The 27,782-nt window shown below is 41.0% G+C and overlaps 1 protein-coding gene across 1 annotated transcript; it reads left to right on the top strand.

The window, feature by feature from the left end:
* The first annotated feature begins 804 nt into the window (after positions 1 to 804).
* On the top strand, positions 805 to 27,782 carry MYH8 (myosin heavy chain 8). Its single transcript, XM_052657041.1, has 38 exons — positions 805 to 1,014; positions 1,690 to 1,833; positions 1,919 to 2,075; positions 4,169 to 4,196; positions 4,296 to 4,404; positions 4,497 to 4,589; positions 4,720 to 4,783; positions 5,697 to 5,795; positions 5,886 to 5,989; positions 6,146 to 6,284; positions 7,393 to 7,511; positions 7,589 to 7,738; positions 9,093 to 9,263; positions 10,135 to 10,444; positions 10,552 to 10,619; positions 12,205 to 12,292; positions 12,379 to 12,496; positions 12,850 to 12,973; positions 13,071 to 13,207; positions 15,093 to 15,348; positions 17,069 to 17,311; positions 17,402 to 17,578; positions 17,656 to 17,801; positions 17,885 to 17,975; positions 18,059 to 18,448; positions 19,111 to 19,237; positions 19,566 to 19,684; positions 19,809 to 20,005; positions 21,137 to 21,320; positions 21,407 to 21,572; positions 21,660 to 21,784; positions 22,664 to 22,972; positions 23,635 to 23,838; positions 24,996 to 25,121; positions 25,205 to 25,375; positions 25,558 to 25,662; positions 26,179 to 26,274; positions 27,596 to 27,782. The coding sequence occupies exons 1-38, from the start codon at positions 805 to 807 to the stop codon at positions 27,743 to 27,745; spliced, it is 5,814 nt and encodes a 1,937-aa protein (XP_052513001.1). The 3' UTR covers positions 27,746 to 27,782.

The raw sequence follows: 27,782 nt of genomic DNA, 5'->3' as shown, positions 1-27,782 counted from the left end.
GCTGAAGCTCTCATTCCCCTGTGTTTAGATCTGTTAACTGACAGTTCAAATCCTTCATGCCAAAAGGAGAACGTTAAAAGAGATTTTGAAATTAAGGCAATGCTAAGTCTCTTGGTAACAAGCCAAATGATATATTAAAAAAAAAAAACAACCCTAGAGTGATAACGATTTCTTATGAGGTTAATGACCCACCAAGAGATGTTTAACATAAAGTGGATGTTAAAAAGAATTATTTGGCTTACAAGAGAAAAAAAAAAAAAAAAGGGCCATCTAAAAGGCAAAAATGTTTTGGTTAGCTTGGAAGATATCAACTTTCATTTGCACAAGACTAACTTTCCCTCCTAACTCTATAATCGTCCCAGCAAATGGCAGATGCAAACATTATGCATCTGAGGATTAAAGAATGACAGTTGCTATAAAACAATCCATCAACAACAGTCTTAGCTATAGATATTATTAGAGTTTAGAGATTAAAACAGGCAAAGATTCCATTCTCACTCAGCTGTAGGTGCCCTAGCCCTGAGGATCAAGACATGCCATCTGGGAAGGAAATTTTCAAAGCCCTAAAAATGAAGCCTCAGATTGCAGTCTCATTCCAAACCAGCCCTGTGCTAGTGTTATTAATACTTAATAGAACGCTGGTCAACACAGGTTGGAAGAACAATTACAGTCCAGGCTGGGGATGGAACCTCAATATTTCTGTCATTTCAAATCGTTTTCTCACATGTACATAACTTCTGGTTTCTCTTTTCCCTCTCTCCCATTCTTCCCCAAGGCAGAATTCTCTCTCAATAAATCACAACCATGAGTGCGAGTTCAGACGCTGAGATGGCTGTTTTCGGCGAAGCCGCACCCTACCTTCGAAAATCAGAAAAGGAGCGGATTGAAGCCCAAAACAAGCCCTTTGATGCTAAAACATCAGTCTTTGTGGCAGAGCCCAAGGAATCCTATGTGAAGAGCATCATACAAAGCAAGGAAGGGGGGAAAGTAACTGTAAAGACAGAACGTGGAGCAGTAAGTAAAAACATAAGGAGAAAACCCTTCCTGTTTTATTTCTCCATCTCCTCACTTCAAGTTGAAGCCTTCCTTGCTCACAATTTCCAAGTCTATTACCAATCCAGACACCCTTCCAGTCCATTAACAGACATCAGATTTGGAAGGTAAAAGAAATTCTCACTTCTCCCTTTCCCAACCACCAAAAGAACTTTAAGCCACTAGTCAGCCTCCAGCATTTCCCTTCAATTGCTCACTTCCCAGTCTAAATCTCCAAACCTGGGAGAAAAAAAAACTAGTTTCTATCAAAAGAATTATTATCTGCTTAGGTAAATAATGTATTAATCTTCCCATTACTTCCTCCCAAATTGAAGTTTCGTATAATAAATGGCAAAGAGAAATAAAAAATTAAACCCATTGAAGTCAAATGATATAAACTGATAAACCTGGGACATGAAAATGTGGGAGGAAAAAAGTATATTTTAAAGAGTAGGATGTGTTCTAGCTCATCACAGGAAACAGATTTTTTTTTTTTACCATCAAACTCTAAGATGAATACATTTTTGTGCTTTTATTTAAAGGACACTGAATAATATAATGGAAAGTGCCCACAATTGTAGTCTTATAACCAAAGCAGATACACATAAATCCTACCTCCAACCATTAATACAAACCTGACTCTCACTTTACTTGCAGACTCTCACTGTCAGAGAAGACCAAGTCTTCCCCATGAACCCTCCCAAGTATGACAAGATCGAGGACATGGCCATGATGACCCACCTGCACGAGCCCGGCGTGCTGTACAACCTCAAAGAGCGCTACGCAGCCTGGATGATCTACGTGAGCACCCTTCAACCTCTCTTTATTTCATCTATCTCTCCAAGTAGAATCAAATCCCACATGTTGAGTGTTCTGATTTTCTCAGACCTACTCAGGCCTCTTCTGTGTCACCGTCAACCCCTACAAGTGGCTGCCGGTGTACAACCCCGAGGTGGTGGCAGCCTACAGGGGCAAAAAGCGCCAGGAGGCCCCGCCCCACATCTTCTCCATCTCTGACAACGCCTATCAGTTCATGCTGACTGGTGAGTGAGTGATGCATCTATTTACAGAAATGTGGAAACGGAATCTTGAATGAACAAGTAGACTTTGGGCTTTGATTACAATAATACATTGTAGCCACACAGGGCTTCACTGTTTTGAAGAAACTTTCAGTGCTGTAACATCACATAATCTTCCCCACAGCCACTCTACAGATGAGTAAAATGAAGCTAGTCACTGAGTTCACTGACCTGCCCAAGCTAACCCAGCTACAAACTGGATGCCTAGTTGAAACCATCAGCAGACCTACATATATGTTTCTTTTCCATATTTTTTAATTTATGATTTGGAGAGGGAAAAAAGTTCAAATATATATTTTAGTATATTCAAGGAAAATACTTACCAGCCATAGCTGGGAAGCGTTGTGAATTCCTTTATCTTGAATAGATACAGCTAACACTGCCAGTTTTTGAGATAGAACATGAGTAAAGAAAGAACTGTGACTTCCCTCCCAAAGATTTTGAAGCATTTTCCTACTGGAATTGAAGAAAATAGAAATCCATCTTTTTTTGAAAACATTTTTTAAAAATTTATATCAAAGTCTGTTGCTCCTGTCTTATCAAAACATAAACAAACAGCTTTGATACAAATTACAAGCCCAAATATAGCATTAAAATCTTTTATCGGCATACACCAAATGTATTGCCTTTGGAAATATCCTGAATTCCTGAGTTTCCTGTTGTTCCATGAGATATTAGAAACTGGAGACGATTTTTTGTTCCATTTCGGTTTCTTTTTTGTTTGTTTTGTTGTGCTGTTTTTAAATTGTCTTTTAAAGGAGAAGAGAAAGGGATAAAATACAAATCTTGCATTACAAACTGGCCAGCAATTCTATAAGGATTTCATGCTAGTAAACTGTTCTTTGGTTGTCAACAGAACCTAGCTACCTTCCAGAAATTATCCAAATTCAGGCTCATTCCAGAGGTTTTAACACACAGCAGTTGCATTTATACTGGTATGTATACCACCACCTGTACCAAGGTCCCCACTTCCCCAGGTTTCGGGGCTGCTCCAAATTCAAGATTACTTATCTCCAAACATGATTTTGATATAAAACCATGCAAATCTGTAGCATCTGACCAGGTTAGAGACTAAAACACTGTTTTCTTATCTATGTTCCCACTAGCTGCGACATGATCTTTCATGGTTTTTCTTCTATTGGAAAAAGAAATCAATCTGAATATGTTTCAAAATCTGTCTCTACGTCCCTAAACAGAGCTTTAAAGTTCTCTGAAGTCTATATGCACATCTAAATAGCATCCATGTTGTATCTATTTCTCTGAATAGGTTTTTTTAGATTTGAGAATGCTCTAAAATCAGTACAGAATTAAAAATTTAACAAATCAGAAAATTGGTATAAATCCAACATATCAGTCATATAGAGTGACAGTTTTTGCATTACTTAGAAAATGTGTATAAAAGAGAGAAATAAAAGGAAATGAACAGCGACAGTTATTAATACAATTCCAGATCTCTTCCTTTTTTAGTATTACCAGCAGTCAAGTTAATATCAAGAACTGGGAGGAGGCCAGACAGCAGAAAAGTATATAAACCAGAAGTTAAGAAGACCAAAATATCTTAACAAGTGATGTAACTATCAGAAAAATCACTTATTCCTCCTTTATCTGTTAAATGAAACTTCAGATTTCTGATTCTTACTGAAATAGCTACAGATGAAAGTATGTGATGCCTGGAATTTTCTTTAAAATAACCGAGCTTGGGATGGGAATATAGATTATATAAAATTGGCCAGATAGTAACTACTGAAACGCTGTATACACAGGTACGTAGGAGCTTTTAACAGTATTGTCTCTACCTTTGTATAGTTTGAAATTGCCCATACGTTTTTAAATTAATAAAATACCAGAAGAAACAGATGATTCTTTGCCTCTCATTTTCACAAATTTTACTCCAAGAGGCAAGTACTGTCTGGGAGCTACACACAAAGCCAAAATCACAGGCAATATCTTCAAATTGTTAAAAAGAATAAACTGTATTTAATCTGAACAGAGTCAATAATATTCATAGGGAATGTGCACTATTTTTAAAAATGATGGTCTTGATTTCTCTTTCACAGATCGTGAGAACCAGTCCATCCTGATCACGTATGTGATTTTTCCTTCTTCTCTGATTGGTGGTGATTGTCTTAGATGTTGACAATGTGAGCTGTAGTTCTGATCTCTTCTCTGGTTTTTATTTGACAGCGGAGAATCTGGGGCAGGAAAGACTGTGAACACGAAGCGTGTTATCCAGTACTTTGCAACAATTGCAGTCACTGGGGAGAAGAAGAAGGAGGAACCCGGCAAAATGCAGGTGGGCCTGATGGGCATGTGAGAATCATGATGGGCAGGGCACTCAGGAAGCCACGGACTTCCTTGTGTTTCTGCTCTTGTGTTTCTCTGCAGGGGACTCTGGAGGATCAGATCATCAGTGCCAATCCCCTACTGGAGGCCTTTGGCAACGCCAAGACCGTGAGGAATGACAATTCCTCTCGCTTTGTGAGTTTCTGGGTCACAGAAGGGTTTTCTCGGGTCTTAAATGCCCATAAAGGCATCTCTCAGTCGTTATTTCAATCTCTTCTTACTCATGTGCTGTTTTGTACATAACATCGTCTTTTTCACTTGCAAGGGTAAATTCATCAGGATCCACTTTGGGACCACAGGGAAACTGGCTTCTGCTGATATTGAAACATGTGAGTAACACAACCATTGAAACTCAAACAGATAAACCAGGGATGTCATTTGCAGGAATACTGTCAACACGTGGTGAGCACTGAGCCTGCTGCCAGTGCCGCTCGCGACCTAAGGCCATAATTCTCCACGATGTCTGTGTGCTCTGCTTACCTCAGTGTCAGACTGATGGCTCTGCAGCACATTTTGGAATTCCAGTCTCAGAAGCAACTATGGCATTTTTTCCAGGACCAATAGTAGGACTATTCACGGGTTCCTATATGTTATCTACAGGTTTACAATACATTTCTGTGATTTGCTCTTTTTTTTTTTCTGCAGAAGGATTCACATTTACTGGTTCAAATAGAGTATCTACCATTTGCTAAACATGCATTTCACACTAACTGGTCACATTTCCACAGGTAGTCAAATTCTCAGAAAAGGGCCCTCCCCTTGGCAGATGGCAGGGTGAGAGGTAGCAGAGGGCCAGGGTAGCAGAGCCTGCCAACCATCACTTGGTCATGCAGGACTGATGGAGCCAGGTTGGCAGGCATTCTGTGATTTGCTCTTGATCTGAGCTTTGGCAGATGTTTCCAAGGTAATCACTCACCAAAGAATCTAAGGTGAGCTGAGGAAGGAGGGGATATTAAAGATCAATTATAAGACAAAGGTCACAAGTCATCCATATGAAAAGCTGATTTGTTACTAGAGCATGCATACTTCACTCTTTGCTTTTAAATGGTGAGAACCTTGGGTAATTGCCATATGTATTTGGAATTCTTACATACAGTACCAACAGGATCGATCATCAAGTTGAAATCTCAATGAAGCCTATTGTAATATCCCCAATTTTAGCCAAAGACATTGCGGTTCATTTACTATCTCAGGAGCATTGATATTTTTTCTAATTCAATGTCTATTTCCCCCTCTTTCCAGATCTTCTAGAAAAGTCTAGAGTTACTTTCCAGTTGAAGGCAGAAAGAAGCTACCATATTTTTTATCAGATCACTTCCAATAAGAAGCCAGATCTGATTGGTAAGAATGAACCTAAATTCACAGACAAAGTAAATATTTTTGTTAACTACTTTTAATGTGAAACATACACCCTGAACTCTGTGTACCCAGAAATGCTCCTGATCACCACCAACCCATATGATTACGCCTTTGTCAGTCAAGGGGAGATCACAGTCCCTAGCATTGATGACCAAGAAGAGCTGATGGCCACTGATGTAAGACAAACACTCACTTTTTAAAAAATCTATTATGCATGGGAATGATAATAGCAACCATACTGTAAGTGTGGTTACCTTAGAATATAGTGTAAATTCACCAAAATACGTTAATATCTTCTGCCCTAACATTTGTCCTGTCATTTCTCCTGACAGAGCGCCATAGACATTCTGGGCTTTACTCCTGAGGAGAAAGTGTCCATCTACAAGCTCACGGGGGCAGTAATGCATTATGGGAACATGAAATTCAAGCAAAAGCAGCGTGAGGAGCAAGCAGAGCCAGATGGCACTGAAGGTACCAAATGAACCCCCAACTGGGTTTAAGACAGAAAATACACCAAGAAACAATAAAAAGTTCTTCTAAACTCACATCTTCTTTGCAACTAAATTTCTGAAGGGCACGCACACCGTACACATACTGCACTCTGTCCTCACCCTCTTCTCCTTTTAGCATCTCTACATCTCCGTCATTTCTACACACACCAAAAAGAGAAAACGAACCCTAATAGCCACTTATAAGTATGCATTTAAAAAGCACAACCTGGGGCCAGATCAGAGAGAGAGAATAAGACAGAACCATATGCTTACTTTGCCTTAGAAATGACAAGAAGGTATACAGGATAACTTGGCATTTCAGTGTGTTTCAGCGCCAACTGGGTAAACCTGGCAGGGAGATACAATGTCTGCCCAAACACAGAGCCGGGGGTGGAGGATATCCCTAGACATCTGTGCACGAGTGTGTGTATGTGTGTGTGTGTTGTCTACGTGTAAACCTGCAGACAATCTAGGCATCAAGTAAGATAAATAGAAACCGAGAAAGAAAAGTCTTATACTCTATGGAAGGAATATGGAAATCACAGAAACCACCATGGAAGCTACAGTTATCTGCTCCTTTGAAGCCTTTCCTGACCATCCCAGTTTGACATTCTCTCTCCCTCATTTACATCAGAGTCATTGACAACATTTCAGAAGGGGACGAGGTAGGAATCATCCATTGAGACTTAGTTCCCACATTTTCAGATAAAGGAACTGGTCACTGATAGTAAGTTGGGAAGAGCAAAATTGAGATAAGGTGTATTCATGTCACCTTTCAACCATACCTAAGAGCAGGGACTCTGGCTTGTGTCTTACATAAAGTATTTCCATAAACATTGGACTTACATTTGATTTTGCTAAATGACTCAAAAGCTGCTTGCAACAAATCACCAAAGGCCAGTGTAACTGACTGATCATTTATTAGCAAGTAAATGCTCTAAGGTACAGGAAGCCTTGCCCGACCTTCTATAGAATTATTTAAAGATTTTCATTTAAATAATAATGAAAATGGATTGGAGGAAAATGGAAAGACTATCTTAAAGAAACATCTGCCATTAAACAACATTTCTTGAATTGTGTCTCTGCAGTGGCTGACAAGGCTGCTTATCTCCAAAGTCTTAACTCTGCTGACCTGCTCAAAGCTCTCTGCTACCCCAGGGTCAAGGTTGGCAATGAGTATGTCACCAAAGGCCAGACAGTACAGCAGGTAAGTGCACAACCTGAATGAGTCACACACTTCCCAGGCCTTTAATAGTGCCAACAAACATTACTTTGTCCATGAAGGTGTACAATGCAGTGGGCGCTCTGGCCAAAGCCGTCTACGAGAAGATGTTTCTGTGGATGGTCACCCGCATCAACCAGCAGCTGGACACCAAGCAGCCCAGGCAGTACTTCATCGGGGTCTTGGACATCGCTGGCTTTGAGATCTTTGATGTGAGTTGTCTTCAGATTAATAAAAAGTGGGAGAAAGACAATCTGGGTTTTGATATATTAGGTATTCCCCAGTGGCTCAGCGATAAAGAATTCGCCTGAAATGCAGGAGATGTGGGTTCAATCCATGGGTCAGGAAGATCCCCTGGAGGAGGGCATGGCAACCCACTCCAGTATTCTTGCTTGGAAAATCCCATGCACAGAGGAGCCTGGCGGGTTATTGTCCATGAGGTCACAAAGAGTTGGACATGAGTGAAGTGACTGAGCAGCAGCAGCATGCTGGGTATTATTCATTTACGTTTGTAGTGTCTACATTGCTTTCTCCAACACAGTACCTAGGACAAAATATCTAGGAAGTAACAGGATAATAGCAGTAGTAATAATAATGGCCAAACTCTATCGAGAAGTCTATATTTCTGGCACTCTACTAAGTACTTCAAATTGTTACCTTATTTAATCTTCACAATAACCCAAGAAGGAGTAACTAACATACTTCTAATTAAATGTGGAGGAACAGACGCAAAAAAATCAGCACACTTGCTAAAGATCCTCCAGCCACATAAGGCAAAGCCAAGATAGGAACCTGGATCTGTAGTGTTTGGTCCATACACAAGGCTCCTTCCATCCCACTGAGGAAAAAGGAGCTAAAAGGAGAAGCCCAGTGACAGTTCATAGTCTTTCCTCTTCCAGGTTCATCTGACACCCACCATTTCCCCTCTGGGTCATTAGCTTCATCATCTATAAAAATGAAGGTGTCTATAAAGTAACAAAGATTACTATAAAGACTTCATCAGATCGTCAATGCTAGACCACACGAGGTCCCTACTTTCACAGATATGACAATGAGAATTTACCAAATGTTTGATATGAAGATAAATTAACCTATTAATTTCACTTTGTACATCAATTAAAGGTCTTAAGAAAAGCTTTCCTTAATAAAGTGACAGCCAAAAGTGAAAATGTGAACTTCACCTTGAATTAGAGAGTGGGGGTGGTAGAAAGGTGAGGCTTTGCAATAAATTACTTTCACCCTTAAATCTGAACCCATTACTCACTGGTTTGTACTTGTGTTGTACTTTAATACACATTATTGCCCAGGCAATCTTAGAAGGGGAAGGAGGTCGATTCTACCAGAACTCTTGCTGTGTGGCTGACAGCTTTAAACAATGCCCAGAAATCACAAAAAGAGTTCATGTCAAAAATGATCCTTTCTTTCCTGGGATTTCTGAATAAACAATAATTAGTTCATAATTTTATTTCATTACTGAATTTCACATATTTTCAATAAAAGATTTTTCAGTAATGAATTCTACCACTTTAAAAATCCATTTAACATTGGAAATTTGCTTTTGTGCAGTTCAACAGCCTGGAGCAGCTGTGCATCAATTTCACCAATGAGAAACTGCAACAGTTTTTCAACCACCACATGTTCGTGCTGGAGCAGGAGGAGTACAAGAAGGAAGGCATCGAGTGGGAGTTCATCGACTTCGGGATGGACCTGGCCGCCTGCATCGAGCTCATCGAGAAGGTCTGTTTGACTTCTAAAGGAAATCTGAGCTGTAAGGATAACTTTCCCAAGTGTCTTAAGCAACTTCAGAAAGTATTACAGTAATCTTAAATAGACTGATATCAGAACAAGTTAGAGACTTACTTTAGAAATTATTTCCTCTTTTCAGCTTTTATAGAAGGACCAGAGAGTTTAGTTTCATTTTGTCCTGAGCAGTTTTGTTCTAACACTGACTCAAATCCAATTTGAAAGCAGCACCTCTACTGAGACGGTCCACTTCACCAGAGAAACTGCCTCATTTGTTTTAAATCTCCATATGATCCGAGACGTCAGCAATAGAAATAACTATTTTCTAAGTCAAAATTAATGCCGAGGTAACACAGCTAGAGCTTATATGAAAGCTAATCTGTTTGGAAGTCAAGAAGTCAAATTGCTTATGCGTGTTCATAATCTATCTTTAAGGAGATTAAGTGCACAAAATGTCCTGTATAAAGTTTGGGTTATTTATACTATTGCCTATAAAGTAAACATTCTAAGTCACTAAGTCCTTTTCGTAGAAAAATAAAACTTTGACCATACATTAATTCACCAAGTAGGTGAGTTAATGTGATAAATGTGATGAATACAGACATTTTAATGTCACCTCCACATGCTGTGCTGACATCTAGAGTTTGTATCTAGCTATTCTTTTACTTAAAAATAATGCTATGGATCGAATGTGAGAAGGAATGCTGGAAAGTCATTCTAGTGATAACAAAAGGACTTTGAGCTTGATCCTGGTTTACTTTATAAGTATATTTAATTAGGAGTGCTCATAATTCAATCAAATGACAGCCACTATACCTTTTGAGACAAGACAGACTGACACCAACGTCTGCTTTTCTGAATTCAGCCACTGGGCATCTTCTCCATCCTGGAAGAGGAATGCATGTTCCCCAAGGCCACAGATACCTCCTTCAAGAACAAGCTGTATGACCAGCACCTGGGCAAGTCTGCCAACTTCCAGAAGCCCAAGGTGGTCAAGGGCAGAGCCGAGGCCCACTTCTCCCTGGTGCACTACGCGGGCACCGTGGACTACAACATTGCCGGCTGGCTGGACAAGAACAAGGACCCCCTGAATGACACAGTGGTTGGGCTGTACCAGAAGTCCTCCATGAAGACTCTGGCCAGTCTCTTTTCCACATATGCTAGTGCTGAAGCTGGTACTTTCTGTAACCCCTGATTTAAATTAACCTATCCCCACAGAAAGTTTACATACCATTCTAGCCTCTGGGATATGTTCATTAATGGGTTTTCTTTTTAATTTTAGACAGCAGCGCAAAGAAAGGTGCTAAGAAGAAGGGCTCTTCTTTCCAGACTGTGTCAGCCCTTTTCAGGGTAAAGTACAAATTTAATTCAAAAATCTATGCAGTCTCTATGACTTATCATAATTATAGAATTTAGAATAAATTAGGAGGGAATGGAATGTTAATAGGAATTACTTCAAATATTTCCTTTTGTTCAGGGCACAGCAAAAGCAATACTTCTGTAGGGCCGAATGTTTTACCCACTACTCCTTATTATGCTCATCTCATGTATTCAGGAATTCCAAAATGCCTTTAGAAGTTTTCTGGTTCTATAATAAGGCTGATTTTTGAGGAAGCACAGCTGAACTTCAAAGATCTCCCTGCGGAAAGCCGTATCTTTATTCCACTAATATTGCCCTTTGAGAACGTTCCTGAGTCCCTCTTTGAGAATAAGCCTGAGACACATCCTTTAGGACATCTTTCCACCAAAATGCATCTTTGTCTTTTGAGGTAGATTTAATTTTTTGTGATAGCTGAAAATTACCTAAAGCCAAACCTAGTGATTTAAATGGATGATTAAGATAGAAAAATACCTGTAAAGAATTAAATAACAGTAATAATAACATTACTACAAATAGTGTGATTCTCTTGGATGGCTTAAAAACTGGCTCTTCTAAAAGGGGACATATGGAGCATCTGATCTAATGGCTGCTTTGTCAGGATTTCTATGAACTTCTATAGCTAAGTCTCATTCCTTCTAAAACTAAAATGCAGATACAACATATAACCTAAACAAGAAAATGGCCCTGTTCTTTTCTCACTACCAATTTGCACTATCTCCCCAAACAAACTCTTACACATATTTTCAGGATTAGAAACTCACATTACTTATTTTATATGCTAGTAGTTAACTGAGATATAAAAAAATAAAGCAACTCTGCCTTCTCAAAGAATATACCTAAGAAATATTGAAAAATATCTACATGCTAGTTTTCTACAGTTGCGTAAATCACTGTCTATCATAATCAGTTATTCTGTTTCTGGAATAACTGCCCCATATGCTTCAGACTGTGAATCATCCTCAGGTATCTGAGATCCACCTATAGAAGGTCATATAGTCTCATGATTTTAGACTCTTCAGAAAACCCAAAAGGTCACAGGTCCCAGGGAATAATATACTCAAGAAAGGAATGTCAAGCACTGGGACAGTGACTGACATAGGTCACCACTGTAAACTAGTACTGTGAAAATTATTAGCACTGAGAGAGGCCAAAGAGACCTTCGAGGTAATCTCAACCATTTTCAGATGAGACCCAGAGAGACAAAAGGGATTTTAAGCACCTCGTTAGTGACAGAGCAAGACGGTAGTCTTCTATTTTCTGATTCTTCCTCAAGAACACTTCATGTGCCTCAATGCTACTTGAATTGGCAGTTTGTTTACAGGACAGATCCTAGGTGTCGTAAATGAATACTGCAGAGAGCTATATTTCTACCTAGCACTCTGGCCTTTCAGTTATTTGGCAGGCTACAACTCTTGAGACCCTTAAAACACAGAGCAACTGAAGCCTCATAGACTTAATAGTTAAGACAGTGCCTAGGTTCATTTCATATAATTGCCCAAAAAAGCAACCTGAAATAGAACTTTCTCATCAAGTCCCTTCTCCCTGGTTTCCTAGGAAAATTTAAATAAATTGATGACCAATCTGAGGAGCACACACCCCCACTTCGTACGGTGTATCATTCCCAATGAAACCAAAACTCCTGGTAAGATCTAAGAGCACGAAATAATCAAACAGGTGCAAGTGTGACAGCTGAACTGCCCAGCAGTATGTACTTTGATCTCTTTCTAGGGGCCATGGAGCATGAGCTGGTCCTGCACCAGCTGAGGTGTAATGGGGTGCTGGAGGGCATCCGCATCTGCAGGAAGGGCTTCCCCAGCAGAATCCTCTATGGGGACTTTAAACAAAGGCCAGTCACTCTTTGTTGTATTTCACTAGATGCTGTGCTTGTTTAATCATTTTTACTGTTGTCCTCTGTTCATTGCGTTCTATGTACCCTGTTTAGTGGGTATTATGAAGTAAGTCAAATAATATAGTCTTGTGGTGGTAGAACAGAATACAGGCTAGAGGAGGGGGCATTTCTTACAAATAGGAAGGAAGCATGCATTAGCTCATGGAAAAATCATATTGGATTCACCAATAGGGACAGCTGGATTTTCTAGTTTGCTTTCTCTCTTTTTACTGATGTTTCTTTTTGGTGTTGTTTGATTTTCATATATGTTCACACCATCCTAATCATTCATTCTTTCTTCACTGAAACAGATACAAAGTTTTAAATGCAAGTGCTATTCCAGATGGACAGTTCATTGACAGCAAGAAGGCTTCTGAGAAACTTCTTGCCTCCATTGATATTGATCACACCCAGTACAAGTTTGGACACACAAAGGTACAGCCACTATTTACTTACAGCTGATCCAAGCACCATCTGCCGTGTCTGTCTCTCCTGTAGTCTGGAGATGATTTGTGACTTCCTCTCTTTCCAGGTTTTCTTCAAAGCTGGCCTGCTGGGTCTTCTGGAAGAAATGAGAGATGAAAAGTTGGCCCAGATTATAACAAGAACTCAAGCTGTCTGTAGGGGATTCCTAATGAGGGTAGAATATCAGAAAATGCTGCAAAGGAGGTAACGACTATGCAGAGTGTCAGGACTGTAAGGTCCCTCAGGGACTTTATTACATCAGTCTTGCTCATTCATTAACTCTTGCATTTTCCAGTTCATATGCACTTCTCACCCAGTTCAGAACCCACTCCTACAACACATCAGACTTTGCCCAAGCCCTCACATTTGGACTCCCATCAAAACTCTCTCTCTCACTGTCTCCCTTCTGTTCCTCTCACACACAGCTGCAGGAATCATGTGCAGTAAGCACCCTTCTCACCACGCCACATCTCAGTTGCAGTTCCCCACGGTCTCCCCTGTCAAATCCTAGTTGCCTCTGGGTCTGTCAAGGTCCTCTCTATTCCCCACCTCATCTATCATCTCCAACTGCCTTGTGTTTTCCAGCCAGCGCAAACAGTTTGCCTGTCTCTTATATTCTCATGTTTGCACAAGCCCTCTCCTCTTGGCCTAATTAATTCATTCACCAGCTCACAACTTCCATTTCCTCTTCCCCTAATGAACCTCATCCAACTCCACTGACCTAGTGCTACTGCATTCCCTGTCCTTACACACACATTTTGCACTCAGTCTGCTCATGCACACTTATTTATTTCTGTATCAGAAGTTTTCCCAAGTCTTTCCATGTGTCAACATGGTGGTTTATGCCTTCTTGGTTACGGTTCTTATAAATTGGACCTGTAGAAATAGAATTTCCATTTTAACAAGCTTGACGAGGCAAACACACTGTTCAAAGGCAGTCAAACTTTGCCAGTTTACTGCTACAGTGTGCAGAAGGGATATCTTTTATTACTATTTTTAAAATGTTATTTAAATAAAACAAATTTTGGAGCTCAATACAAGCTAAATGCCCTGTAGACATTAACAATCTAGTTGAGCAGGTAAGAATGAGGCATTTGAAAGGATCTGAGAAAAGCCAGTATATCATGTGAAGAAGCTAACAAAAGAAGTTCACAGAGCAGATAATTCAGGGGTGATTAAATAAGAGGAGAGGCTTCAAGAAATACATGATAAATCATAAGCTCAGTGTAGGTTCAGTTCAGTCTCTCAGTCGTGTCCGACTCTTTGCGACCCCGTGAATCGCAGCATGCCAGGCCTCCCTGTCCATCACCAACTCTCAGAATCCACCCAAACCCATGTCCATTGAGTTGGTGAAGCCATCCAACCATCTCATCCTCTGTTGACCCCTTCTCCTCCTGCCCTCAATCTTTCCCAGCATCAGGGTCTTTTCCAATGAGTCAGCTCTTCGCATGAGGTGGCCAAAGTATTGGAGTTCAGCTTCAGCATCAGTCCTTCCAATGTGGAGCAATTCGAAAAGCAAGCCATGCCCTTTCACAGTTCTCATCAGTGTGCCCACAGCCAAGCTGCATGATCAGCTTACAACTGCCATCAGTTCAATTCAGTCCAGTTCAGTCGCTCAGTCGTCTCTGACTCTTTGCGACCCCATGAACTGCAGCACGCCAGGCCTCCCTGTCCATCACCAACTCCCAGAGTTCACTCAGATTCACGTCCATCGAGTCATACCCACTCCCAAATCACTAACACTGTGATTTCTCAGATGTTCTTAAAATGGTGCTTGTTGCTCATATATACAAAGTATCCCTCCTCTAAAGTCAGCTTCTTTGCTAGTGTGACAGGGTCATGGGAACACAGAATTGTTAAGTATGAGCAGTGCACATTAGCCAAGTGGTCATACTGAGGACCACTCTAAGTGGGAGTCGGTGGGAGTGTGTATTTATGTCCCCAGCATATAAAATATACAGAATTTGGCAAATCATTTATATGTGGGGTGGTCATTAAAAGGGGAGTTCATAGGTTTAAAAAAAATAACAGCAACAACAACGTGGTCTCTAATGGATCAACCTACACTGATCCTTTCCCGTCATTTCAGAGAAGCCCTTTTCTGCATCCAGTATAACGTACGAGCCTTCATGAACGTCAAGCACTGGCCTTGGATGAAACTCTTTTTCAAGATCAAGCCCCTCCTCAAGAGTGCGGAGACAGAGAAGGAGATGGCCACAATAAAGGAAGAGTTTCAGAAAACCAAGGATGAACTGGCCAAATCAGAGGCCAAAAGGAAGGAACTGGAGGAAAAAATGGTGACTCTCTTGAAAGAGAAAAATGACCTACAGCTCCAGGTTCAATCTGTGAGTACCCTCTGTGCTGAATCCACCATGTCAGTGACTTCACAGAGCAGATAATTCAGGGGTGATTAAATAAGAGGAGCGGCTTCAAGGAATACATGATAAATCATGTCAGTGCACCATTTTCTTGACTTCACAAACACTTTAGATTTATAAATGGCCTTTTCTTGAAAAAGAATATTTCCAATTGCTTTTTTCAGTATTTCACTTAACTTTGAACATTCCTATGAAGAAGGCAAGAACTACTTCCAAATTACAAATGGGAAATTTAAGAATTTATTTAACAATGTCACAAATTTAACAGCCATGAAGGAAGCAGTTTAAAGGCAAGCCCTCAAATCTCAGTCATTTTTCTGAGAAAATGACTGCTTTAACTGCTTCAACCCAGCCTTAAAAGTGGAGCCCTATTTTCTGAATACACATGTATAAGATTGCATTTAAACTCAAAAAAGACAGTCATTCTTATTTCTCTCTGTAACTCTTTTTCCCAACCCCCAGGATTTAGCCCAACAAACTGACTTGCAGTTATTTGAACTGAACTACCAGGGTAAAGGGCAGAGCTAGTGAACCCTGTGATTCTTCCTTTGATACAGATCCCAAGTTCTTAAGGTCTCTCCTCTGTTTATTGATTCAAGAAGAAGCAGAAATCAAAGTGGGACAGGCTTGGCATCAACACTCTGGCCAATTACAATCTCCCATTTCCTTAGTCCAAGTCAAGCAAGCCCAACAACGTCATGAAGAAATCCATAAAAAGGATAGCTTTCTTTAAAATTTTTAAGCTATTTTCAACTTTTCCTATTGATAAATTAACTTATATGAGAGTTACATTTTCCTTAAAGCACAGTATCACAGCCTCTTCATCTTAACCTCTGTTCATAGGTATTATCATTAGTCAGTGAGTAAATATTTACTGAGTGTATCACTTAAAAGCAAAGGAACCCTGAAAATCCCCATTATCATTCATTCAAGCATTTTAAAAACCTAAGATGTAAACAAACACTGAGAAGTTAAAGAAATTCTCCAGATCAGAGTAATCTAATAAGTTGGTGGCTGAACTGATTTTTTTGAGTCCTTTAGTCATTTATAAAAACCTTATTGAGTAATATAGTTTCTCAAAATTACAAGTTCTCATATACTCTAAACTTCCTTTTGAGACTAATTCTTAAAATGGAAAAGGAAACCTTGGACCATTATAGAACTGTTATGGCCTAGCAGGGAGATTTTGAGTGTATAAAAATGTTTCATGGAAATATATTCATAGGCATAAAAATTATGTTCTTTTTCTTTTTTGAATTCAATCTAGTAACTGGGGAATGACCAAAGCCAAAATGAACCAATTTGACTAAGTCAAAATCTTCAAATATTATAGCTGAAATGCTCTTAACAATCACCTATTCCAACCCTCTTAATTACATGAGATAACTGAGTATAAGAGAAATAAGGCAAATTTGAGACAAAAACTCAGGCTTTGGTCCTCCCACTCTTCTATCCACTACTTTTTAAAACAGTCAGTTACTTCAATTCAGCCATTTTTCAGACTAATTTGTTTCTAAATCTATAGTCCCAGATCTAATTAGCTACATTTCTCCAAACAATGGAATAATGTTCAACTAACTTATACTGAAAAATTCATTAGCATTCAGTAAACACTTCTATTTCATGCAAAGAACAAGTTCAAAATAAGTAACAAATTCTCTAATTAGTTCAACGAATCTCCCCTCAGGAAGCTGATGCCTTGGCTGATGCAGAGGAAAGGTGTGAGCAACTGATTAAGAACAAAATCCAGCTGGAGGCTAAGGTCAAGGAGGCGACTGAGAGAGCCGAGGATGAGGAAGAGATGAATGCTGAGCTGACGGCCAAGAAGAGGAAACTGGAGGACGAATGTTCGGAACTGAAGAAAGACATAGACGACCTTGAGCTGACCCTGGCCAAGGTTGAGAAGGAGAAACACGCCACGGAGAACAAGGTATGAATCACATTGCCCTATACCCTGCAGAGACTGCCATCCATCTAAGCTGCTCCACTGCAGAGGTCACTTCTCTTTTAACTCTTCTAGGTGAAAAACCTCACAGAAGAGATGGCCGGCCTGGACGAAGTCATAGCTAAGCTGACCAAGGAGAAGAAGGCCCTCCAGGAGGCCCACCAGCAGACCCTGGATGACCTGCAGGCAGAAGAGGACAAAGTCAACATCCTGAACAAAGCTAAAGCCAAACTAGAGCAGCAAGTGGATGACGTAAGCGTGTTTTTAATATCCACTTGGAAGTTTTTTCAATTTCCTTTAATTTTTAATGAAATTTACTTTCGCATTAGCTTGAAGGGTCTCTGGAACAAGAAAAGAAACTTCGAATGGATCTAGAAAGAGCCAAGAGGAAACTGGAGGGTGACCTGAAACTGGCCCAAGAATCCACAGTAGACATAGAAAACGACAAACAGCAACTTGAGGAGAAACTTAAAAAGTAGGAAATCCCGAAAACAATTCTGTGCAACACCATCTTTCAGTTTGTAGGAGTACTAATATGTCTTGTTCTTCTGTCTAAAGGAAAGAATTTGAAATCAGCAATCTGCTAAGCAAAATTGAAGATGAGCAGGCAGTAGAAATTCAACTACAGAAAAAGATCAAAGAGTTGCAGGTGAGTTATCTCACCTCCGTTTGTGTCTTCAGCCAAAAACCTGAAATTGAGATGAGATCCTTAGCGTGCTGTGTCACCGCCAGGCCCGCATCGAGGAGCTGGAGGAGGAGATCGAGGCCGAGCGGGCCTCGCGCGCCAAAGCAGAGAAGCAGCGCTCAGACCTCTCCCGGGAACTGGAGGAGATCAGCGAGCGGCTGGAAGAAGCCGGCGGGGCCACTTCCGCCCAGATCGAGATGAACAAGAAGCGGGAGGCCGAGTTCCAGAAGATGCGCAGGGACCTGGAGGAGGCCACCCTGCAGCACGAGGCCACGGCGGCCACTCTTCGCAAGAAGCACGCGGACAGTGTGGCCGAGCTGGGGGAGCAGATCGACAACCTGCAGAGGGTCAAGCAGAAGCTGGAGAAAGAGAAGAGCGAGATGAAGATGGAGATCGACGACCTCAGCAGTAACGCAGAGACCGTTGCCAAAGCCAAGGTACCTGATACTCCCTTTATTTTTATTTTCCCAAAACTATCTTTAAATGAGGATAATTATTAATGATAATCTGTAAGAACCCTCACTGCTGTCTGGCATTAAACATTGTTTACGGCACTGATCTAAATTTTCTATTCTGATACGTTCCATTCTATTTCGTTTTTTAAAATGTTGGATATGCTGCCCTGGTGGCTCAGTGGTAAGGAATCCACCTGCCAATGCAAGAGATGCGGGTTCGATCCCTGGGTCAGGAAGATCTCCTGAAGAAGAAAATGGCAACCCACCCCAGTATTCTTGCCTGAAAATCCAACGGACAGAGGAGCCTGGTGGGCTACAGTCTACACAGTCATAAAAGAGTCAGACACAACTGAGCAACTAAAGCAACAAATGATTGAGATTGTTTCACAACCTTCTTTAAGTGTCAGCATCCAGTACCACTGGGCTAAATGAATGAGCTCCAACAATGACCACTTGAGGGACGTCACGCACCCATCATGCTTGAAACCTAACATGTTCCGTAGAGTTGGCCATAAGTTTCTACTCACACTCAACATAGCTTTATGTCGACATAGCTTCACTCTAAAAATATTTTAAGAATCAAGTATTAATTTTATTTTTTACTGCATTCAGTATCTCATCTTTTGTGGCTACGTGTCCTGCAGGGAAACCTTGAAAAGATGTGCCGCACTCTAGAAGATCAAGTGAGTGAACTTAAGACAAAAGAGGAGGAGCAGCAGCGGCTGATCAACGACCTGACGGCTCAGAGAGCGCGTCTGCAGACGGAAGCCGGTAGAGATTTCCCTCAGTCCCACAACCATGTCCTAGAGAAAAGCAGTTCTGGGGATTCTGAGTTAATAGCAATATTCCCATATTACAGGGGGGTAAACAAACTACCAGAATTTGCCGACAAGGTCAGGAAAAGAAGCAAGAAATAATCAGCAGACTAGTTTATTTGTTACACTCCAGTAGCAATGCTGCTTTTTAATCTCTACTTCTAGCCAATTCTGTAACAATATTTAAAGTATATATCTGTCAGTTATATGTATAATATATATACAAACCTTTAGGCTTATTTTTTTATGCCATTAGCAAATTCCTTTACTTCTATAATTCTTAGGTGAATATTCCCGACAACTGGATGAGAAAGATGCTTTGGTCTCTCAGCTTTCAAGGACCAAACAAGCATCTACTCAGCAGATTGAGGAACTGAAACGTCAGCTAGAGGAAGAAACTAAAGTGAGTTTCACCAAAGATCTTGGCTAATCAAATCTAAACATGTTCAGTTAGAGTCTACTTTAAGTGTATAAATTAAATATCACTGAAGAAATGAATTCAAGTCAGTGAACTCATACTTCTGCAGGCCAAGAATGCCCTGGCCCACGCCCTGCAGTCTGCCCGCCACGACTGCGACCTGCTGCGGGAACAGTACGAGGAGGAGCAGGAGGGCAAGGCCGAGCTGCAGAGGGCGCTGTCCAAGGCCAACAGCGAGGTGGCCCAGTGGAGGACCAAGTATGAGACAGACGCCATCCAGCGCACAGAGGAGCTGGAAGAGGCCAAGTGTGTACTGTGAACTCCAGAAGAGGAAAATGACTGGTTTCCCAGCTGAGCAACTCCCAGAAAGATCTGTGATGATGATAATAACATAATAATAGCACAGGCTAACATTTACTGAGTGTATACCATGTCTCCAATACTAATATATATATTACATATTAACATTTAAATGCTTTCATAGCAATATTACATCGCATTGTTATCTGTATCCCTATTTTACAGATGAGGAAATTGAGACTGTGAGAGTTAACCAACTAACACAAGAGCATATGATTAATAAATAGTACAGCTGGGATTAGAATCAGACATTCTGATGACAGAGACCACCTTCTTAAGTACTGAGGCACAAAGACAGATCTCTTAAAACTCACAATGGGGGCCACCCAAACTGCATAATGTCCAGGGTTAGTCTGAATAAAGTAAAGCCTTAGTCTGTGTACAGACTAAAGGAGACCTTCAGTAAATCTTCTAGAGCATCAGGGATAAGGGTTTTTGCATACGTTAGGCTTGTATATTTGGCACACAATTGGGAATAAAGCAAGAATGTAGACAATTCGGAAGTGAGGGTAGGGGGGAAGCCCTGCCTTTTCTTAGACTGCATGAATTATCCTGATTTATTTCTTTCTTTTCCTGGTGAGACTCTCCAAATATATATGATTTAAAGAAACCGGCTATTTTTCTAGGGAAAAAGTACATAAAATAACATGGAAAGTCTGAGAAAGCAAAAGAATATGCCCAGTATATCTGTGCCCAACAGTTAGTCTCAAATCCTTTTTGGAATGAGGTGAGATATACATCAGTCAATAGAATTACCCTTGCTAATCATTCTCCCTACCATACTCAATCAGAAGCCTGCAAGTCGTCAAACCGTACGCAGTAAGATACATACAACATCAGCTCCAACAATGGCCTCTAAGAATTCAACAACAAAAAACTTGAGTTCAACCGTTCACCACTTTGGACCTTTTCATAGTTTATCCATCTAGAAAGCAGTTCTGGCCAACACAGTTTTGAAAGCCATGCAACTTGACATCCATTCCATAGTTCAGAATTAGGATTATGAAAGGGGACTGAGAGCTCAGCACTTGCCCCTGTTCCCGACCTCTCCCCTTAACTGCCTGGCTAACTTCTCAGGAAGAAGCTGGCCCAGCGTCTGCAGGAAGCTGAGGAACATGTAGAAGCGGTGAACGCCAAATGCGCCTCCCTTGAGAAGACCAAGCAGAGGCTCCAGAATGAGGTTGAGGACCTCATGCTCGACGTGGAGAGGTCCAATGCTGCCTGCGCGGCTCTCGATAAGAAGCAGAGGAACTTTGACAAGGTGGCTCAGCCTATACAAACTCCACCCATGTTTTATTAATACTTAGTCTCCCTTTCTCCATTAGCTGACAATTTATTGTTTTTCAGGTCCTATCAGAATGGAAACAGAAGTATGAGGAAACTCAGGCTGAGCTTGAGGCCTCCCAGAAGGAGTCCCGCTCTCTCAGCACTGAGCTGTTCAAAGTCAAGAATGCCTATGAGGAGTCCCTGGACCAACTTGAAACCCTAAAGAGAGAAAACAAGAACTTGCAGCGTGAGTGCACTTGAACTTCTCTACCCTATGTGGCCTTGGCAGGACCTGTCCATGTTCTGACCCCTTGTCCCTTCTGTTCACCCACAGAGGAGATTTCCGACCTCACTGAGCAGATTGCTGAGGGAGGGAAGCAAATCCATGAACTGGAAAAAATAAAGAAGCAAGTGGAACAAGAGAAATGTGAGATTCAGGCTGCTTTAGAGGAAGCAGAGGTACATATTATGATGTTGGGCAATGGTACTATGAAAGGGATCCATTATTACAGAGCTGGTGGAAATTTGAACTCATATAACCTTGATGAAGGGCAATTTGATGACAGTTATCACAAGCCTTAAAAATGGAATACTATGACCTATCGGTTCTAAGAATCTATCCCCTAAGACTGTCCTAGAGGCAAAGTTTCAACACAAGATATCCAATCCAAAAATAAAGTGATGCAAGCTATGGAACGTCCATATGATGAAATTTTATACAGCCTTTAAATGTAATTAATAAAGGGGAATATTTATGGTAGAGGATAATTTTTAAAGCAAGACATATATCTGCATATACAATTTTATCATGTGTAAATGGACATGGGTTTGGGTGGACTCTGGGAATTGGTTATGGGCAGGGAGGCCTGGTGTGCTGCAGTTCATGGAGTCTCAAAGAGTCGAACACAACTGAGTGACTGAACTGAACTGAAATATGTATATATATACAGGGGAAAAAAACTAGAAGAAAATGCACCACATTAAAATAGTGCCTCTTGAGTGGAGGCACGATAGGAAGGTTTTCTGTTTTTATAAATTATGCCCACATGATGCAGTGAACATATATTTTGTAATCAGAAATATATATATATGTTTTAAAACAGAATTCCTACAATAGGAATTAGTATAGTACTTTATACTTTACAAAGCACCCTTATTACAGAGCTTCCCTCCAAAATCCACGACTAAACAGAAGGATGATTTACCTATCAGAGTCCTAGAGCTGTTGGATTGTACTTTGTAAAATTAGACAAACTGATATTAGTAAGGGTTTGGCTCACAAGGGAATATCCTCCAAATAGTCATTTTCCATTATTAATGGATCATTGTTTTGTTAAGGCATCTCTTGAACATGAAGAGGGAAAGATCCTGCGTATCCAGCTGGAGTTGAACCAGGTCAAGTCTGAAGTGGACAGGAAAATTGCTGAAAAAGATGAGGAAATCGAACAGCTGAAGAGGAACCATATCAGAGTTGTGGAGACCATGCAGAGCACACTGGATGCTGAGATCAGGAGCAGGAATGATGCCCTGAGAGTCAAGAAGAAGATGGAAGGAGACCTCAATGAAATGGAAATCCAGCTGAACCATGCCAATCGCTTGGCTGCTGAGAGCTTGAGGAACTACAGGAACACCCAAGGGATCCTGAAGGTAGCTGGGTCCACTGTACAGCCTGGATAAGTGAGGGATGTGACCTGTCTCCCATTCATCACAACAGCTTGTTAAACCACCCATTTTTTTCCCTTTAACAAATTATAGCGATTCATAGTATGAGGGAGCTAAATTAAGCACACACAGAATATATTTTTAAAGAAATATTATGTAAAAAAGGAAAAAATCCAGAAGCCCAGAGATATGATATGAGAGAAATTAGAAGAGTTTGGCACCAATAGGCCTGGGATTGAGTGGCACCAATAGGCCTGGGATTGAGTCTTGGTTTTGTCACTTACTAACTGCCTGATTTTAGGCAAGTTATTATTTAACCTTTCAGAACTTCTATTTCTTCCACAAAATAAGAATGAAACTACTACCTTGTAGGGTTACTTTTGAGGATCAAGTGAGAAAAGAGATGTCAAGTGATGGGTAGAGCATACAAAAAATGCGCCATAAAGGATCCTAGCACGTGAAAAATAACCAGTTGATGGCATAAAACACAACAAGAATCCCTAGCTGGTAACATCACCATTTTCATGCTCACTCAAATGACAGGCCTGTCATTTCCTGTGCCTGGTACCAGCCCATTCTTCCAGTTCATCTCCTAGGATGTTCACAGCTTCTTTAGAGTGTCTAAGGCCTCTTTATTAACCTAACAGGATACCCAGCTCCACCTGGATGATGCTCTCCGGGGCCAGGAGGACCTGAAGGAGCAGCTGGCGATCGTGGAGCGCAGAGCCAACCTGCTGCAGGCTGAGATCGAGGAGCTGCGGGCCACCCTGGAGCAGACAGAGAGGAGCAGGAAGATCGCAGAGCAGGAGCTCCTGGATGCCAGTGAGCGCGTCCAGCTCCTGCACACCCAGGTGACCCCCTCATATCAAACAAATGCTGTATACCCTGATGCTGCTGCTTCCCTTTAGTCGCTAAGTCATGTCCAACTCTTTGTGACCCCATGGACTGTAGCCCACCAGGTCCCTCTGTCCATGGGATTCCCCAGGCAAGAATACTGGAGTGGGTTGCCATTCCCTTCTCCAGGGGATTTTCCCTACCCAGGGATCGAACCCGCATCTCCTGCTTTGGCCTGTGGATTCTTCACCACTGAGCCACCAGGGAAGCCCCACTCCATTTTTATAAATATGTGTATATTCAGGAGGATGGAGGAGATGCTTTAAAATATTAATTGCAGTTATCTTGAATGATGAGATTATAGGTGATTTTTTAGTGTCTGTTTTTCTTTTTTAGATTTTCTACCAAAAAAGGGACAGGGGTGTTACTTTTTTCATTTAAAATTAGGGCTTGAGTCCTTAGATTATTTTGAAAACCATGATGTGGAATAAGCTTAAATAAAGATTATCCACTGACCACACAATCTGAAAATGCTCCATTTAATGTTTCTCGTCAGAAGCACGTCAGCATTCAGCACTACAGTGCTTACGATCCCTTTGCCTTGCACACCATTCAGCATCGCTGACCTGCCCAGGCATTAAATACCCTAGTCATTTTGACAACCAAAAATATCCACCTCTAAAAGTTTCTAAATACCCACTGAGGTGGTATTGCTTCCTTTAGGGAACCACCGGGCGAAATTTGAAGAAAATGTTTTCAGATGTACTCTTCTGAATTACTATTCAATATTCCCAAAGGGAGCAAAACATTCAAGTTTAACAGAAAATAGATTCCTTCTAATAGAAGAACTGTCAGTGCCAGGCTCTCACAAAAAGAAGCAATTATTTTCAAACGTTTCAAGGATAGAATACTAGTGATGTCTGTTTGACATATAATTGAAAGAGAAATTAATTAATATAGGCATTTTTGAACCTCACACATCCTCACACACAAATCAGATGGGCAATCAGGGGGACGGGACAAACCTTGCAAATGATTAACATTTTGCATGGAACAAACATTTTTTTAGTGAAATCTTACTATTAGGTCCCCTGCTTGAGCCAACAAGTAAGACATCAATAAAATCCCAAGTGTTCAAACTACTAGTCTTATAAATTTCCACTACTTTTAACAGAACACCAGCCTGATCAACACGAAGAAGAAACTGGAAAATGATGTTTCACAACTCCAGAGTGAAGTGGAAGAAGTAATTCAAGAATCACGCAATGCGGAAGAGAAGGCCAAGAAGGCAATCACTGATGTGAGCAAATGAGCATTTGTTTAATGATACTGTGTGTTACCTGCTATTACCAGGATTATGGTATTGGTTTATTTACTAATTAGGCAGCCATGATGGCCGAGGAGCTGAAGAAGGAGCAGGACACCAGCGCCCACCTGGAGCGGATGAAGAAGAACCTGGAGCAGACAGTGAAGGACCTGCAGCACCGCCTGGACGAGGCTGAGCAGCTGGCCCTGAAGGGCGGGAAGAAGCAGATCCAGAAGCTGGAGGCCAGGGTGGGGCTCTCAATCTCTGAATCTGGGAAGGGAAAAAGTCACTCCCCCACCCTTCTCTCTTCTTGTATATTGATTCCCATCCTTACCCTGGGGCTGAGGACATCCACCCAGTATCATCAGTAGGTCATGAGTCAATTAATATCCCCCAAGACTGACTATATAAGTATCTTTCTTGATTGTAGGTACGGGAACTTGAAGGAGAGGTTGAAAGTGAGCAGAAACGTAATGCTGAGGCTATTAAAGGTTTACGGAAACATGAGAGAAGAGTAAAGGAACTCACCTACCAGGTAAGGAGAATAGCTTTCTAAAATATCCAGATTTCCTGCCCAAAGAAAACCTACTGACTGTGTGATACTCAAAAACAGCTACACATTAGCTTGATATATTCAAGGGGCAAATGACACAATCACCTATCACAGGCACTCTTCTAAGCCACAAAAATCAGGAATACCTTTAAAAATAGCATAAGCGAGGAAAGAATATAGGTTTCAAGGCCAGGTCAGCTGGTATTGGCCTCTCTTATTTTTTAAACTCTGATAGGTTACCTAACACTAATCACCTGTAAATTCTACTCACCAGAGCAGGGAGGTAAATTAAAGAACTGTATAACTCTCTAACATAGTGCCTGCACATGGTAGACACTTATCAAGAGTGGCTACTGTTAATACTATGAAGGAAGCCTCAGGGTCGACCACATTTACCGCAGGCCCACCTGCCATCATATCAGAGTGATTTATGTCACCACCTATAGTAGGTTTATTTTATTGGATTGAATGCAGACCATTTTTTTTTTTAACTTCCAGACTGAGGAAGACCGCAAGAATGTACTCAGGTTGCAGGACCTGGTAGACAAATTACAAGCGAAGGTGAAATCGTACAAGAGACAAGCTGAGGAGGCTGTAAGTATCTTTAAGCCCTTGAGGGAAGAGTAAAACTTCTGTGGTATTAAGAGAATGTGTTAATTAGAAAGAGACACAGATGTAAAGAACAGACTTTTGGACTCTGTGGGAGAAGGCAAGGGTGGGATGATGTGAGAGAATAGCACTGAAACATGTATATAATCATATGTGAGATAGATTGCCAGTCCAGGTTTGATGCATGAGACAGGGTGCTCAGGGCTGGTGCACTGGGATGACGCTGAGAGATGGAATGGGGAGGGAGGCGGGAGGGGGGGTTCAGGATGGGGAACACATGTAGACCCATTGCTGATTCATGTGAATATATGGCAAAAACCACAATATTGTAAAGTAATTAGCCTCCAAATTAAAATTAATTAATTAATTTTTTAAAACCCAGGATTTATGACAAAAAAAGAGACAAGTAAGAATATATCATTCTTAAGAGATGATATAAATTTGAATTTACTCCCAAATTCTAATTATGGAATAAGATTTCAAGAGGAGATATTTTTATTATTAAGCAATTTGTAGGGGTTGGGGGAGAAAAAGAAAATTCCAAATAACCCGCCTTACTTGACAGCTGCAAAGAATCCCCAGTAGAAAATCTAACACCATGATAAATATTCCTCTCCCTCTAGAAATGGGCAAAATCAAGTATTCCCAAAAGCCAAATAGAAGTCTTTTACCCCAACTGACTCCTTCACTCACTAACCAGTGTCATCAGCAGAGGCTTATCCCTGCACACTTGCTATAGCAAATTGGGCTGTGTTGGAAGTTTCTCCAGCTTCATCCTTCCTGGTTGTTTGTTCCCTGTTCTTCCAGACACAACGTAGTAGGTAGGAGATAAGAAAAGTGAACACAAAACAGAGTGACAGGACAGAAATAAGTCCAACCAACGGAGGGCATTACTTTCTTCCTAGCCCAATTTTTCTCCCATCTCCGTACACCAGAGTCAAAACATATGGCAAAACAAATTAAGTGGAATTTTCCCAAAGTTAATAATTTGATCTCACATTTACTTTCTAACCTCTGTGACCATAAAGGGGTCTCTTCCTCCTTTCCACACAACCCATACCTGGTAAACTGATTTCACATATACACGGGTTGGGCACAATGAGCCTGTCTCTTCCGTTTCAAAATTGTTCCTTCTTTCATTCTTTAGAATAAAAAAAGTAATTGAAGCTACAAGTTCGGTCTGGATTTGAATTCAAATATGACAAACAGACCATAAGAAAGAAGTATCTGTGTTGAGGAAATAGTCCTGTTTCGAGACAAGTGCAATAAGAACCACGAAGTCTAATTCTCACAACTTTATTCTTAGGAGGAACAATCCAACACTAATCTTGCCAAACTCCGCAAGCTCCAACATGAGCTGGAGGAGGCCGAGGAACGAGCTGACATTGCCGAGTCCCAGGTCAACAAGCTGAGGGTGAAGAGCCGGGAGATTCACACAAAAGTCAGTGCGGAGTGAACACACACCTGCCTGGTGCTGCCAAGGGCCTGAAGAA

This window comes from Budorcas taxicolor, chromosome 19, assembly GCF_023091745.1.
Source record: "Budorcas taxicolor isolate Tak-1 chromosome 19, Takin1.1, whole genome shotgun sequence".
Taxonomy (NCBI): Eukaryota; Metazoa; Chordata; class Mammalia; order Artiodactyla; family Bovidae; genus Budorcas; species Budorcas taxicolor.
The sequence above is the reverse complement of the archived record's forward strand: the minus strand, read 5'-3'. Positions and strand labels throughout refer to the sequence as shown.

Coding starts and splice junctions, on each gene's coding strand:
- MYH8 (XM_052657041.1), top strand. CDS start 805: ATGAGTGCGAGTTCAGACGCTGAGATGGCTGTTTTCGGCGAAGCCGCA. Junction 12,293..12,378: donor CAATGAAACCAAAACTCCTG/GTAAGATCTAAG, acceptor ATCTCTTTCTAG/GGGCCATGGAGCATGAGCTG. Junction 18,449..19,110: donor AGACCGTTGCCAAAGCCAAG/GTACCTGATACT, acceptor CGTGTCCTGCAG/GGAAACCTTGAAAAGATGTG.